Raw genomic sequence first — 17,575 nt, forward strand, 5'->3', positions numbered from 1 at the left:
TAATGCTTTTAGAAGTTTATTATGATATCTATACATTTCACATGTTTTTTATTACTTTTTCATTTACTAACTTATGTTATTGCATACATTACCTAGTTAATAATAAAATCATATGCTGAATTATGCATATGAGAGTTCTGTTCATTACAGTATACATTTTCAACTTGTGCATTTTCGTATTATTATTTGGTTACAATTATCTAAATTTTACATTTCATACATTATCCAGTTCATAAAGTAATCTGCTGTGTAAAAAAAAACCTTACTTGCCTTAGTTCGCTTTATTACCTACATTTTGTCTTCGTTCATTTTGTTATTCCGTTTATTATCAGCTTTTTCAGTGACATTTTTTAATTCATAATAATGTCCGCATTTTTAAATCATGCGTTTTGCAGTTAATTAAATCAACTGAATGTTTATATACACTTGCAAATTATGTTTTCTCCAAATTGTTGTATGACCTACTTTTTAAATCATATTTTTTCACTCACAAGGAATCGCACACATGTACAAAAATGAGGGAATTTCTTCTTAAGAACGATAAGTCAAGGACGTCCACCGAAGAACCAACAAAGAAAAGGAAAGCCATTCAGACGCAAATATTACACAAGAACAAAAACGCGGACAAAGACATTCCAGCGAGCAAACACACCAGACCTGTCCCACGACGTGTATTCGTTTCCTCATTTTGCCATTTTCTTGACGGAGAAGTGAACGATTTCCCTTGTGGTTTATCCCGCAGGTCATTCGTCAACTTCCGACAAAGCAGCCCCCCCCCCGCCCTTTTCTCCCCCAACCCACCCATCCCCAATCCAACATCCCCCTGTCTCTGCTTTTGGCGTCAGACAGTTTAAGGAAAATTAATAAATATGCCATGGCGATATGAAATATGGCGCTGTTCTTTTTTCTTTCTCTTTTTGTGGAACAGTTCGGAGAGAGAGAGAGAGAGAGCTTGTTGTTTAGAAAAATTTAATAAAACTGTATGTAAATATGATCGTGGACTTTAACGACAGTGTGTCAATGCTCTGATGAGAGAGAGAGAGAGAGAGCTGAAGGATTTAGGCTCATTTATGTTTACCCCTGTAGACATCATGCCAAGTAAATAAATGTAAGTATGTAACTTGCATCTATACGACAGAATGCCGTTAACATGATGTGTAAGAGAGAGAGAGAGAGAGAGAGAGAGAGAGAGGGAGAGAGAGAGATTGAGGCGAGGGGGAAGGAAAGTCAGCGAGACCTGCATCGCGTAGAGTTCATACCTGCAATTAGGAAGCCATAAAAAATCAACTGAAATCTCTAAAAAGAACCACCCCGAGTTCCAACATTCTCTTTCAGTCGTTTATTGTAAGAAAGGTAGGAATGAAACACGTCCGTTTTCAAAACCTATTTATTCGAAAACAGCTTCTTATATAAACACTGCTACGTACGAAGAGAGCCATGTAGATATACCTCCAGTGCGGATCGAAACTTGGCTAAGTTGACCGAACCGACAGAAGACGTCAGTGTATGCTGTCAATGCTTAATTGGCCTCTCTTGATTTGTACAAACCTTCATAGTCACACTTAAAAGTCATACTGTAGCCACAATATATATATATATATATATATATATATATATATATATATATATTATATATATATTATATATATATATTATATATATATATATAATATTTGTGTGCATTTCAAGATCATTAACAAATTTGTATGTAAAGATGTATGTACTGCAAATGAATTAACCGTCTGCTGATAAGTCGTAAATATGCAATGAAGTAATGAATAACCTACGTATGAGTTTTCTCACGAGTAAATTAAAAAAAATATCCTGTGAAAAAGATCTTTTAATCTATTTCAATTTCACGTCACATCAGTTATAAGACTTGTTTACATTACTTAAAAACTGTCATCCTAGTTAAGTAAATAGCTTTCTTGATGTCAGAACCAATGACAGCAAAGCTATGGGCAAATAAAGGTCAATTTGCAATTTACGATCAGCAGAATTAGAACGTTTAGTTTAAAGGATTGATAATAAAATATGAAATTTAAATTGATCATTTATTAACAATTTCTCTTAACTCTTCTTCGTGGCTTTCGAACAAAATCATTAAATGAAAAACCTAAGTCAGTAAAGTATGAATTTATATGTAAATATTCACTAACACACGCACATACGATATACATTCATACATACATATATTCTCACATACATACATACATACTATCGTATAATTATATATGCGTAAAAAAGTAAAAACATCTATAATTCCCAATGATGAAATTCACACGTTCTGTCCTATTTCACAATTCAGTCTTCAGAGACTTCCTTCCAATGATTTGCAAAGCCTTAAATGAATGATTGTCCTTTTGTCAGTTTAAAATCAAGGCTATGGTAGAGAAACCTTTTGATAACTTCTGATCCATTGATGACAATCATTTTTGATATGGGTCTTTTACACATTGAAAAACTTATAATATTGGCAAAATACATCACACTGAACCATAATCCGATCACATATCTAGAATGATTACAACTCGAATCACTTTCCAGTGCATGTTATAAATTTGTCAAAGTTGTCAAAATGTTGACCTAACAGTTCTTTTTGTTTCATGATATACTCAAACATCAGATTATAGTAACGAAAAACTTTAAAAATCAGTCTTAAACTTGTTATTCCCTTTAAAAATAAGTTTTTAAACTTACTGCTTCCTTTGGAAATCAGTTTTTAAGTTGGTTACTTTCTTTTGGTTTTTCTAGAACTGAGACTGGCGGGAGTTGATTTTCCTTTGTCTTGACCTATGTAATGTTATGAATAACTTGGTCGTTCAATTTACGTCAAAATATAAGTTTGATATGAGGCTAAAACAATTCAGCTGACACTTCAAAAGTGACAGTAAAAGTGAGGGAAATATCAGTGATATATAATTATAAGTTAAAACATAATTAGTTTACTTTTTGAAATTTCCAAATTACGCTACATTTGAAAGTATGCCAAAACCTAAAGTATATAAAATGACAATTCCAAATTATTAACAAAAAAGGGATTAGAAATTTCACTGCATTAAATGATTCTCGAAAATTATTAAAAAAAAAGGAAGGGGAAAATTATTAGTGAATAAAAGGAGAAATAAAAATTCTTAAATGACATTTTGCTGCTTCCATCTCTCCAGATTTATGCAACAGTTCCAAAATTCCAGAATAAGAATGACAATTTGAACACGAAAATACACTCATCTGATTTCATCTTTAATAACTGGCTGGCGACGAATCGTCCAAAACACCACTATATTCTGTATTATAGTTTCCACACTGATAAATATATTTATAAAATATATCGTCACTCATTTTCTTTCGACTGACGAATGTCTTTGAGTTGACGTAGCAAAAAATTGGGCGCAAATTTATCACACTTGGCCCCAGGGTTCAAGTACCTCCTTGAGGTACTAAGTTCTTGGTCAGGTCGCAGCTTAGGTCACCGCTATTCGAGGTCATTATCATGGCTTAACTGCCTTCCCGCTATCTGGGACACAAGGAGTTTGAAAGAGCTCATCTAAGGACTTACGAAATTCCTTCTCGTATTGCAAACATTGATGTTTCCCATGTCTTTGTGAGACCACGACGAGTCAGTTCATGACGCTGTTAGCAGCATTAAATTTGAAAGGGAATCTGGTTCTTAAGAAATTTACTTGTTTCAGGACATCAATTGTTCCTGTTATCATCAGTTATCAAAAGCCAGTGTTAACCCGTCCTGTGATTTTGCGTTACATTCTGTAAGGTTCATTAAGACCATTATTTTTTCAAGACATGGGGAACATTTCGGACAAAAAGCGATCGATTTTTTAACATTTTCCTGAACGGCGTCTTCTCAGTTCCGCGCTTCTCCTGATTCTTCTTCTTGTGCGATTCTCGATCATGAAAAGAAATGTTTATTGTAACCTTCACAGTTCCATGCTGCTTCTTCTTCAAAATGACGAGCGTCGAGGCCTTCACAGTTCCGCTCTTCTTCTCCTTCGGCATCTCCTTGTTGCCCTCAGAGCCTGGTGACGGCGATGTGAGTAATAGCGGGAGACGAGGACGACTTGCGGCGACCTAAGCTCTCCTATCGTCATACGGTCGAGATGAGCTGGAAGGGCAGGTCGGGGGATTGTAGGTTGGCGCCTGTGCCCTCCGACTGACCCTGCTGCGACTCGGCAGCCCCCGCAGTCGCCGCAATATCCTGAAGGGCTTCTGGTGGCACGGACGAGGCCCTGGAAGCCCGTTCTATAGAGGGCGTCCCGCGGATGGACGCCATAGGAGGGGGGCACGGGGGAATCTCGTCCGGACCAAAGGCGTCCGGCGAGTCTCCCGTCGGAGGATTCTGGGAGGACAGAGGAAAAGAAGTTAAGATTGCGCCCGTCGAAGGATTCTTTGACTAAAGAGAGGATTATACAAACGAAATTATTGTATAATTGTAGGCTTGTGATTATTTCGAACTAGTTATTTAGTTATCTTGATCGATTTCCATGCATTCAAGATAACAAGGAGAGAGACAGACAGAGATTTAGTTGTCCTTCTATGTGTAATTTCCACCACTTTAACAATATAAAAGAAAGAAGAGAGCGAGCCGGAGAGAGGAGAGGAGATTTAGTTCTTCCCTATGTTGTAGTTTATAATTCACCTACTTTCGGAACTATATATTATATAATAATATATATTATATATATAATATATATAATATATTATCATATTTTAAATAATATATAAGAGAGAGGAGAGAGGAGATTAGTTGTCCTTCTATTGTATAGTGTAATTCACCTACTTTCGACCAATATATCATAGTATATATATTTACATTATATATATATATATATACTATATATATATATATATATATACTATATATATATATATATATAAAGAGAAGAGAGAGGAGAGAGAGAGAGAAGAGAAAGGAGAAAGAGGGAGAGAGAGATTTAGATTGTCCTTCTATGTGTCATTCACCTACCTAGAACAATATAAAACGAGAGAGAGAGAGAGGAGAGAGAGAGATAGAGAGAGAGAGAGAGAGAGAGAGAGATTTAGTTGTCCTCATATGTGTAGTGTAATTCACCTACTTTTCGACAATATTAAGAGAGAGATGAGAGAGAGAGAGACGAGAGAGAGAGAGAGAGAGAGAAGCCCCAACTCACATGAGGCAACTGTCAGGAAATCGGGTCCTTGCAAGTGAAGGTCGAGTACTGAGAGGCGGTGAAGGTCGAGTCGTAGATGTTGGTCGAGTGGAAGGAGGCCGCCTTGTCCTCCTCCGGGGTGCTGGTGCTGACCGCTTGCCCTTCGAAGGAGCCGCGCGTCGCACGACAACGCTGACTTGAACTCCTTGCTCATCTCCGTCCACACAGACCCCTGTGTGGGGGAGGGAGGGAGGGACGTCCGGGAGTAGGGGTTTTGGTGGGGGGGGCAGGGAAGAACAAATATTCATTTTTTAAATGTGATTATTCGTGAAAAAGGGAATATATTCAATAGATTGATAGGTAGACTGACAGATAGAGACAATATATAAAATATTATATATATATAATACTATATATAATATATATATATATATATATATATATATATATATATATATAGTATATATATATATATATATATATAGATATATATATATATATATATATAATATATATATATGTATATTATAATATATTATTATATATATATATAATATATATTATATATAGATAATATATATATATATATATAGATACATATAGGATATATACAAAATAACATGTACATACATATGTATATTATATATATAATATATATATTATATATATATATAATATATATATTATATATTTGAAAATATACTTTCAAAAAACTTTCCAAAAAACTTTATGTTGATGATAAGGTCATTTAGTCTGAAGCTCTGTGGAAAAGTGATGAACTTATTGGATAGATAAGCAGATATATAGATAGATCGAAAGATAAAATTGCTTCTTTTTTAGATATAATGGTTTTAATACCCTCTTCTTGATGATAAGGCCATTTAAAGAAAATCTTAGTGGATTAAGGAATGTATTTCGATAGACAGAAAGATTTGTGTGTGTGTGTTTGTGTGTTTGCGCGCGCACCGCGCCTGGAAGTTTGCCTGTTAGTGTGTCTGCGTTCACAGATTTCAAACCAAAAACATAGTTTAATATCGAATTCACATTACCTTGGGAATAATGTACCATCAAAGGGAATTTTAATTGAGAACCTCTTCAGCGCTGACCAGGATTCGAGCCTTGGTCTGGTTTAGAAAACAGCGACTTTCACCACATGATTTGTCAATTTAGATCTGTAATTCCCAACTTACGGTGAGTTCGACATTAACAGGACATTAAAGAAACAACATACATGAAAATTGCTTTATATTTGTTCACCTACTGAACTACAGTACACTTCAATTCTTTTCTAACAATACAAAAATATTAGAAACTATTTCTATTTACCGCATATTTTGGGATCACTCTCGATTCCCAGTGATTCTCGATGAATCTTTCAGCTTCAGAAACATGTACATGATTGTACTCACGCGCACATACAGACATACACATACACGCACTTCACTTATATATATATATATATATATATATATATATATATATATATATATTATATATTATATATTATATAATATATATATAATATATGTATGTATATATATACAAATATATATGCGTGTATATGTATACATATATATGTTCACGTGTGTCTATGACTGCCTTTATTACAAATAAAATCATACTAAAAGAAGAATATAGAGCTTAAACTTATTCCATTAATAAGATACAAAAGAATACCAAAGTATCCTTTAAATACAAAATTATAAATGTTTACATTGCCAGACTTAGGTTTATCCAGTTTCTGGTTGACATACTTGATAGTTCATTTTGAATCTTATCTATCTTTCTGTGGTACTTATCTTTATTTGTTTTTATTATTCCTTCTTGACTTATAATGACAGTACCAATTATAATAAAGTGATAATAATAATTTGGCCGCTGGATCCGTCATTAATCAGCTGCTCTCTGAAAGGAAAAATAGTCAGTCAAATAGAATGTAGTTTACAAATAGAAAAAAAGTTAATTAGAATAAAATAAAAGTTTAACATAAACATAGAGTTTATGTTAACATAAAATAACATGAAGAGTACAACTGAACATAAAATAGGAAATTATTGACATATGTAAACTAATAAACTAAAAGGATAAAAATTAATAAATGAATATATAAATAAATATGTAAATCGAGAAATCATGCGTTCCTCTGTGACCAGAAAAATTTATAAAATGAAAAGAAAAAACTAAATGTTACAAAAATATAAAATAGGACAACATTGACATATGTAAGCTAATAAACTAAAAGGATAAAATTAATAATGAATATATAAACAAATATGTAAATCGAGAAATCATGGCGTTCCTCTGTGACCAGAAAAATTTATAAAATGAAAAAGAAAAAAAACTAAATGTTACAAAAATATAAAATAAAAGGACAACATTGACATATGTAAGCTAATAAACTAAAAGGATAAAAATTAATAAACAAATATATAAATAAATAAGTAAATCGAGAAGTCATGCGTTCGTTTGTTATCAGAAAAATGTATAAAATAAAAAGAAAAATAACTAAATGTTTAAAGAACATAAAATAGTATAATATTGACATATGTAAGCTAACAAACTAAAAAGATGAAAATTAATATATATATATATATATATATATATATATATATATATATATATATATATATATATATATATATATATATATATCTATATATATATATATATATATATATATATATATATATATATATATATATATAAGTAACAAATCGAGAATTCATGCGTTCCTCTGAACCAGAAAAATGTACAAAATAAAAATAAAGATAACTAAATATTAAAAGAAAAGGCATATAGCAAAGCTCACATGTTCTTGAGTGGCGAGTTTCCTGGACTTCCAGACGAACTCGCAGACGGCCACGACGGAGGCCAGACCCATTCCAGCCAGAAGGACCACAAAGACACCGCCCACGTTGTGCACCCCGAGGGCGTTGGCCTTCGACGACCCCTGCGATTCGTCGTTCTGTCGACGCCATAGTGGGGTGGGGAGGAGCAGGAGGTGGAGGAGGAGGAAGATGAAAACTTTAACTTCGAGTTAAATTGGATTCTCGCTTGTTGCGCGAAAAATTCTGACACCTCCTGTGTCTTATGTCAAAGTGTTTGGGGGATTACGTGTGTGGGTGTTATGTGTTGTTTAGGCTATGTACATGTATGTATGCATGCGTTGTTTAGTATTTCCATGTGTGTAAATCTTTATCACCTAGAGAGCGTATGCTTGTGTGTATAAATATACCCAGGTGTTCTATGTGGAAGCTTTTCTGCCCAGAAAACTCTAAATGACAGCCTGTGTAGGAAGAGGGAACAGGGAAAGGGGTTAGGGAGGGGAGGGGGATGGAAGAGGGAAGGGGAAGGGGGAAGATATAGGGAAGGCAAAAGAGAAATGGGGAGGGGTTTGTGTTGACAGTCCGACTGACAGTTCTATATTATTCATGCAAACATTCACCCTTCAAACAGTCGTGGGTGAACTGACATCATTACTGTGGTGACTGCCTCTTTTATCCAGGTATCACTGTGTTGATTGTCGACTGTCCAATTTATCCAGGTATTACTGTGTTGATTTTCCATCTTATCCAGGTTTTACTGTGCTGACTGACCCTTTCATCCAGACATTATTGTGGTGACTTTCCCTTTATCCAGATATTACTGTACTGTCTGTTCCTTTCATCCAGGTATTATTATGGTGACTGACCCTTTTAACCGGGTGTTAATGTGGCGACTGAGAAGCATTTTCAATAATCTATTTCTATGGTCTCGAGTACATACGTAAAATGAGCTATGGAAAACGTAGATTTTATTTCCCATATGATTTACAAAGGGAAGTGGGAAGGGGCTTGGGGAAGGGGAAGGGGAAGAGGCCGGGGCTGTGGTTTTGGAACCTACCCTTTTATCTAAGTTTGGTCAAATGATGGCCATGCGCCAAAGTTTGTCTACTTGAGTCAAATGGTTCAGATTTGAATGACGCAAAAACATACAAACATTTATATATATATATATATATATATATATATATATATATATATATATACTACATACATACATACATACATACTATATATATATATATATATATATATATATATATATGTGTGTGTGTGTGTGTTATTATGATATATATATATATATATATATATATATATATATACCTATATATATATATATTTATATATATATATATATATATATATATATATATATCTATATATATATATATATATATATATATATATATAATATATATACTAATACAGACACACACACACACACAACACATAATTATATATATATATACATATATATATATATATATATATATATATATTATATATATATATATATATATATATACTACTATATGTAGGTATACCTTTATGTATATGTATGCATGTGTGCTTATGATGTACATCTATACACTTGCTTTAAACTGTTATGTGAGCAATTCTTTATCATCATCCTTCACCACTTCAAGCCATCGGATAAATAAAGTAACTTTAATAACAACAAATATCAAAACAGTATTAACAAAGAATATATAATTACGCATCAATAATAGCACGAATTACAAACTATAGGAACCCAATTTCTACATGCTGGAAAATAACATCGTTTAGACTTCCAAACAGCATTCCACAAAGGAAAGAACAAGCATTCCATAAAGCATTGCAGAAAGGTCATTCATTTTTTCTGAAAATATCGTAGGAATAATTATTATTGTCAGCTTTTAAGTAACAGGCCTGGGAGAGTTAAGGGCATCTATACTCTGTTTTTTTTCATCTGTCCATCTGCCTGTGGTGTTTTTGTATGGTAACACTGCGTCCCGGGCTTTAGATAGTTACGCTATTTGTAAGTTTTAGGTAAATAAAAGGATATCTGGGTGTACATTTGCAAGTGAAAAGTGTTTTAATAATTTACTGTATGCGAATTACACCGTTAATATTCGAAATAGGATATTATTATAATCGTTGAATGTAACTATCTAAAGCTCGGGACGCAGTGTTACCATACAAAAACACCACAGGCGGATGGACAGATGGAAAAAAACAGAGTATAGGTATCCGTACCATTAGATTTTGGCAAAAGGAAAATAATGGTGAAAATTCAATATATTTCTACCCTACCTAAATTGAAAGATTACTTACCAGCAAAGTAATAAAAGTTATAACAGCATTACAAAAGCAACACAAAAATTAATGACTATCTATAAAAATAAATGATAAAAAAAATCTATAGAAAGGATAAAATTTCGTCAGTGTTCTATTTGAATCAAATGTAATATAAATAGTTGAAAAAACTCGCCAGAAAACATGAAAGAGCAGGTAGCTCTTGTAGGATGATGCAATAAAAAAAAGAAACGCAAACATCTTTCGAATAAAACACATCTAAGTAAAGGAACAGCAGACATAATATATAAACTTAAAGCGTCAAAATTTGCAAAACAAAGCCGATGGCGGGAAACCAAGGATCAAATTTGTAAAACATAATCTTCAAAGAAAAGCCACAAACAAACGAAAGAGCACCAGCAAATAATTTCCAGGGTTCCATTTCTAAAAATGAAAATGAATGCAAGAAAAACATTTTTAAAGAACAGACCCGACGACGGGAAACAAAAGCGACACGAAAGCAGAACAGAACCGAGAGGGTCTATGGACGAGACTGAACATCTTACTTTACATCTTCCCCCTCCTTTTTTGTGTTTCCACCAGCGCGTCCTCAGCTCCTGCAGCTTCCCGCTCTCCTGCAGGCTCAGGATGGCCTCCGAGATCGCGTTCGTGAAGGGCGACCCTGCGTCAGGAGACAAAAGCGTTGGAGGTGGCAGTTTTGGCCTAAAGTGGGGTTGCCGTTTCGAGCACCGACAGAATTTGGCTAGTCAGCAACTCTTTCGAAATTTGGGGTCGTTCTCTTTCCTTCATTGTATTCAATAGGTATTTATATTCCTTTATTATTATTATTATTATTATTATTATTATTATTATTATTATTATTATTATTATTATTATTATTATTATTATTATTATTATTATTATTATTATCCAAAATGAACGGCCATTCATGCGAAATAAGTCTAGAAAAGTAATGCTTGGAAAGTGATGCCAATTCGAGATTTATAGAGAAATTACGTACATAAAGCAATCCTAACAATATCACAATAATGTTAACTCTATAGTTCAATAAGTTCAAAACCAATTACAACCACAGATAAAAGAGAGTTATCTCTTAAAAAAAAATTGTGAGGAAAGAATCCCGAAATGTCGGACGGTATGCTATGATATCTTGCAAGAAAAGCATATCAGTTAGTAACTGTTTATTACTTGGTTAATAATGGCATATACAAACATATTTATTCCATTGAATATATAACGGCTGCAAAAAAAGCCAGTTAGATAGTCAAAATAAAGAGGATTATAGTCTGGATTTTATTGCAGCTGACGGTAAATTTCCGTAGCCGATATCACTAAAACTAATCCTGATTGATGGAAGCTCATGATGCTCACCACCCACAGAGGTTACAGTTCAGAAGCTTCGGCCAATCAGAAGCCAGACTGAAGCTCAAACGATGTCGGCTACGGATATTTGCTGTAAGCATTTTGGTTTGTCTCGGTCTTGACCTGCGTTTGAAACTATTGATTAATTCAGTTTGGCTTTTCAAAACACTTTTGTTAGATCCGAGGCCAATGCCCGCACACGCGTTAAAGAGAGGAGAGAGAGAGAGAGAGAGAGAGAGATTTGTATATTTCATTCCATCATCATTTTTACCAGACATCTACCGCCACCTCGGGCCATTTTCCACCATTTCCGTTTCATGTAGCTCAGTTGACCTGATTCTTTCAAATTCAGAAGCGCAGAGTTCATCAACGAACGGTACGGAGATCCTAGAGAAGAGTGCTAATGCTGTATTATATATATATAATATATATCTATATATATATATATATATATATATATATATATATATATATATATATATCTGTAGATCTGTCTATCTATATATACATACATACATACACACACACACATATATATATGTATATATATATATATATATATATATATATATATATATATATACATATATATATATATATATATAATATATATATATATTATATATATATATCATATATTATAAGATTTATATATATTATATATATAGATATATATAATTATTTATAAATATATATTTTATATATATTATATAATATATATATTAATATAATATATAAATTATAATAATAATATATAGATCATATATATATATTTTAAATCGAAACCTACCTGGGGGCAGGGCGATGCCGTAGCTCTTGGAGTCGAGAGGTCCCCCGACCTGGGTGAGATCGCACATCCTCTCGGTGATGTACTCGATGGTGGAGGACTCCATCATGTAGGCGTACTGGCCGTCTCCCTTCTGCACCCTCTTCACTCCGTCCGCGTTCGATTTCGTGTACACGGACGGGTTCTGCGACTCCATGAAGCTGAACATGCGCTGGTAGGTCGGCACCTTCGACGTGCTTTCGGACGAGTTGGGTGGGACAGGGATAGGGAAATGTTTGCGCTAGGGTTTTTATTAGTTCTTATTATCATTGAGTAAATTAGTATAATTTCTAGGCATGTCGCTTAGCTCCGTTACTTGAAACAAATGTTTGAGATAAAGACTGTTTAAAACTTACGAATGAATACCAGAAGGGTAATCGTTATGTGTACAGATACATATAAACTGCGAAATTGTGTTAGGGAAGTTTTGCAATCAGCCTATATTTGATTTACGTGAATAAAGTATTATGGGGAAACCTCAAACAGAACTTTCTCTAAAACAGTTCTGAGGGAAGGGATACTCTCTCGCTCTCTCTCTCTCTCTCTCTCTCTCTCTCTCTCTCTCTCTCTCTCTCTCGGAGTTTGCAATCTTTTGGAGTGACACCACTTTAATCCATCCCACCAATCAACTAATCAGTATCTCTCAGCCAATGATCCTATAACTGAAACTTGGCCTGTAGACTTTCATGAACTTGCTGCCTTATTAAAGTTCTCTCTCTCTCTCTCTCTCTCTCTCTCCTCTCTCTCTCTCTCTTCCTTTGTGACATATATTGGAAACTATTATATAGTAGACTTTCACAGAATCAACTATAAATTTGCTCTCTCTCTCTCTCTCTCTCTCTCTCTCTCTCTCTCTCTCTCTCTCTCTCTCACCTTCCAACATTTGGCCCTCTCCCTCCATCCACAAATGGCTGTTAAGTCTAATGAGATTGTTCTCAGAACTCATATTTCTCAAGGGAGTATTTCTGCCCTACCTCTTCCTGTTTCTGCTCTGCCTCTTCTGTTTCGGCTATACCCTTTCCTGCTTTTGCTCCAACTTTTCCTGTTTCTGCTCCACCTTTTCCAATTTCTGCTAAAACTTTTCCATGGCTTCTACTCCATCTTTTTGTATTTCTGCTGCACCTTTTCCTGTTTCTGCTATACGTTTTCTTGCTCTTGCTATACCCTTTCCCCTGTTTCAGCTCCACCTTTTTCGTATTTCTGCTATGTTTTCCTGCTCTTGCTATACCCTTTCCCCTGTTTCAGCTCCGCCTTTTCGTATTTCTACTCCAGCCTGTCCTATTTTTGCTCCACCTTTTCCTTTTTCTGTTAGAACTTTTCCTATTTCTGAGCCACCTTTTTTTGTATCTGCAATAATTTTTCCTAATTCTAATCCATCTTTCCTGGTATTACCAGACCTCTTCCCATTTCTGTTCCACCTTCTCCCGATTTTACTCCACCTTTTCCTACTTCTACTCTAACGTTTCCTGCTTCTGCTCCAGCTTTCCTATTTCTACTCCACCTTCTCCTATTTCTGCTCCATCTTTTCAAATTTTTGCTCCTTTTCATTGCTCTGTTCCACCCTTTTCCTGTTTCTACTCCACCATTTCCTGTTCTGCTATTTCTTATTCTATTTCCGTTTCATCTTCTCCTATTTATGTTCCAACTTTATATATTTCTGCTCCGTTCCTAATTTTGTTCAGTATTTTCCTATTTCAGTTCCACCTATTCCTAATTGATGTTGACCTCCATTCTTGAACAGAGAGAGAGAGAGAGAGAACCCTGCCCAACAGAAGTGATGTACATTTTTCACAGGAACTAAAGGAAAGAAAAGCTGAGAAAACTGAACTCAGGTACCTGAAGAATGTCCAGGTGGAGCCCCCATAGAGGGAGCCGTACTTGATCCTGGTCTGCTTGGCCAGATCCTCAGCGGACTCGATGGGAGACTCCATCCTCTCGACGGTGAGGAAGGCGGCCAAGTTAGCCGTGTAGGACGAGATCATGATCAGGGTGAAGAACCACCACATACCTGCCACCATCCGCGTCGACACCGCCCTGCAAGGTGGGGGAGGGGGGTGGTGTTGCGGGTGGGTAGGAGTGGCGGGAGGGGGAGTGGGTTAGAGATCAAGGTGTGTGGATGGTGGATGTGAAAAGGAGATAGGTAAAGGATAATAAAGGTATAATGATTAGAAGGAAAGGGTTTTTGAAAGATGAACAGCCAAATAGAAAGGTGATTAGGGCAGATAAAACGTAACATGAAATTAACAAAGGAAATTGGACAGAAAGTGAATAAGAAAAACATAAACGGGACATCGGTGAGTGGCAAGATTTGAAGAGGAATGATAATAGCAGCGTTAAAAGAGAAGGAATGCGTCGAAATGAAGAGAAAAGGAACAAAAAGGAAAAAGCAAGGAGGGACGGTAGAAAAGGAGAAACATGGCATAGTTAAAAAGTGCTCAATCAGAAAAATATTCAGTGAAAAGCTGCCATACCAAGAACCGCAACGTTCTTAAATCTTTCTCATTAGAATCTTATCTGACCAATATTTCAGGGAATGTTATGAAGCTCAGTAATATTAAGCAGTTTGCTAATGAAATACAGAACGCAACACAATGGGAGGGAAATATATTTGATATTAATGGATTCAGAACCCATGAATTTGAAGTAATTGCCAAGCAGATGAGAATAATGGATTTAACCCCAGTCATATCAAGGGGGGAAATGTGTTTTATGATAATAACTACAGTGGACAAAGGCTAATCACAGCGGTAGCAGGAGGGAACAGGGGTAATAAAATGTATCCCAAAACCAAACGTGAAAATAACGACGTATAAGGCTGACATATTTTTCTCTGAAAGAACATAACAAATAGAAAGCTGTAACTCTCTATACAAAACTGAAGAACAAGAACTATTGCATACTTAAACAATGATCTACTTTTATGCAGGCAAATTAAGCAGACATGACATCAATTTCAGAGTTACCATTATTTATATAAAAATATTTAGTTATAGCAATAAAGAAAAAATAACAAATGGAGGTCAATAAATAGCTACACATCTCAGCCAAATGACAACATGCAAGCTCTAAGCAAAAACATATGTTCTAGTCAAGTCTTGAAGAATAATCATAGAACCAAAGTACAACAACAGAAGGTCTCATGAATTGACGCGGGTTTGATATCCATGGTTTGGTGCTGAATAGTGTTACAGGTAGGAACTGTTAGTCTCAAAATACTAGTAGTAAATGACTTAGATTTGTATCTGAAAGCTCCAGTTATGCAGGTAAGGGCTATATACGCAGAACAGTTTCATTAAACTGATGCCGTCCAACTTAATAGCACTAGGGAATTACTACAGCACATTCAAAGTTCCTAAAGGAAACAGAAATTCCACCACGATTTTAAGAATCTTTAGCATTTAGCGCTGTCAGTGATTCCAGGGGTATAGAAACTCACAGGGAGGTACTTAAGCAACTGGAATAAATTGCTGCTTCAATAGGATTGTTTCTTGATCATTCACTCTAGTTATGGAATTATCTTATCCAATAATTCACTCAATTTTGGAGTGTTTTGTTGAATCTTTTTTCACCACATTTTGTCGTATTTGATTGATTTTGGAGTACCTAACCGATCATCACTTCATTCAGAAATATCTGACCTCATCATTCGCTGCATCTTTCGACTCATACTGAATATATCACTCTATGGTCTTCTGGCTAAATTATTCGTTCACTTTTGGAGTGCGCAGAGTCATTCTCCTTCTCACTCTGTTTTGGAGCATTCTGCTGGATTTCTGTTGTTATTCACCCCATTTGGATCCTTTAATTTTCTCAACCACTCCCAATCACTCCATTGGTGAATCTACTTGGACAGTGATAGCCAGTCACTCAATTTTGCCCAATCTAATGAACCGTCTATGTCAACTCCCTCCAATTTGGAGTATCTACTAATATCAACCACTGTTGTCTTCTCCATCTTGGGTAATCGACGTCGGGCCGGTATAGTTGTTCACTTCATTTGGAGTAATGGATCGGATTCACTATGTTCATTTAATCCATTTTGGAGTAATGGACAAGGCCCACTTGTCATTTACTCCATTCTGGAGTAAAGAACAGGGGCTGGACCCACTGTAGTAATTTACTCAATTCGACTTTGGAGTTCCTAAATTGATCCTCTATTGTCGTTCAATCCATTTTGGCGTATCCAGCTGAACTCAATACATCTTTGAAGGTGTACTCTGTGCTGCTTGGAAAATTAGGAAATGTTTCGAGAGAGAGAGAGAGAGAGAGAGAGAGAGAGAGATGGGTGGGGGGGAGGGGCCGCTTGAAAAGTCCATTGAAAAGTAGTGCCTCTTCAACGCCAACTTCGTAAACCTCTCTTTTGCAAGAGGAACGAGACAGGCTGTCAGAAGTTTGGAACCGCTCGAGAGAGATAACGGGCGGGTCATGGAATATCATCCACTGGGTAGGAAAACTGAGTCTAAAACGGAATTGGTATTCATTATAACAATAATCAAACATTAGGCCGAAGAAGCCACAAAATTAATAAGAAAACAAAGACTACAATGAATCCCTGCCATCATCGTCAGAACATCTATTCAAGACCTTGGAGGCTCCCGTCCACCTGTCAACGGCTTTTCAGAGACCAGAAGAAGAAGAAGAAGAAGAAGAAGAAGAAGAAGAAGAAGAAGAAGAAGAAAGCAAAAAGAAAAAAATAAACAAACGAAAGACTACGACCCCATGCACATCTCCCAAGAGGACCTGTGCTTGCTTACTTGGGATGTGGGTAGAGGGCCTGCTTGAAGATGCTGGCGGATATAAACCAGAAAGAATTGCTCATATTGAAGTAATCTGAGTCATTGAGTCCTTCTTCTCCAGGTCTGCACAAGGACGAGGAACCCTCGTAGGGACTAAACCTGTAGGAGAAGAAGGACCTTGCGTGAGGAGGAGGCTGCAACATCAGTTTTTATTTTTTATTCTTTTATTTTATTATTTTTTTTTTTTTTTGAAAAATTTCGTCAGCTGACATCTGGCTGGAATGACAGTGACCCGACCTCGCGGCTAGGTAATTTTTCTCTTTTTCACATTTGTATTTTTATACTTTACATTTGTCTATCGGAAAGTCTCCTATATTCTGAAAACAT

General features: G+C 35.4%; 1 protein-coding gene across 1 annotated transcript in view; it reads right to left on the reverse strand.

The window, feature by feature from the left end:
- Nucleotides 1-1,682: 1,682 nt before the first annotated feature.
- The window catches only part of LOC135223547 (glutamate receptor ionotropic, kainate 2-like), a 240,123-nt gene continuing 224,230 nt past the window's right edge, over nucleotides 1,683-17,575 (reverse strand). The window contains exons 16-21 of the mRNA XM_064262048.1: nucleotides 14,289-14,486; nucleotides 12,417-12,649; nucleotides 10,810-10,925; nucleotides 7,954-8,109; nucleotides 5,166-5,376; nucleotides 1,683-4,354 (exon numbers count right to left, since the gene is read on the reverse strand). Of these exons, the coding sequence (XP_064118118.1) occupies nucleotides 4,353-4,354; nucleotides 5,166-5,376; nucleotides 7,954-8,109; nucleotides 10,810-10,925; nucleotides 12,417-12,649; nucleotides 14,289-14,486 (916 nt within the window). The 3' untranslated portion in view covers nucleotides 1,683-4,352. The remainder of the gene's footprint in view (nucleotides 4,355-5,165; nucleotides 5,377-7,953; nucleotides 8,110-10,809; nucleotides 10,926-12,416; nucleotides 12,650-14,288; nucleotides 14,487-17,575) is intronic.

Source organism: Macrobrachium nipponense, chromosome 10, assembly GCF_015104395.2.
Source record: "Macrobrachium nipponense isolate FS-2020 chromosome 10, ASM1510439v2, whole genome shotgun sequence".
NCBI classification, from domain to species: Eukaryota; Metazoa; Arthropoda; class Malacostraca; order Decapoda; family Palaemonidae; genus Macrobrachium; species Macrobrachium nipponense.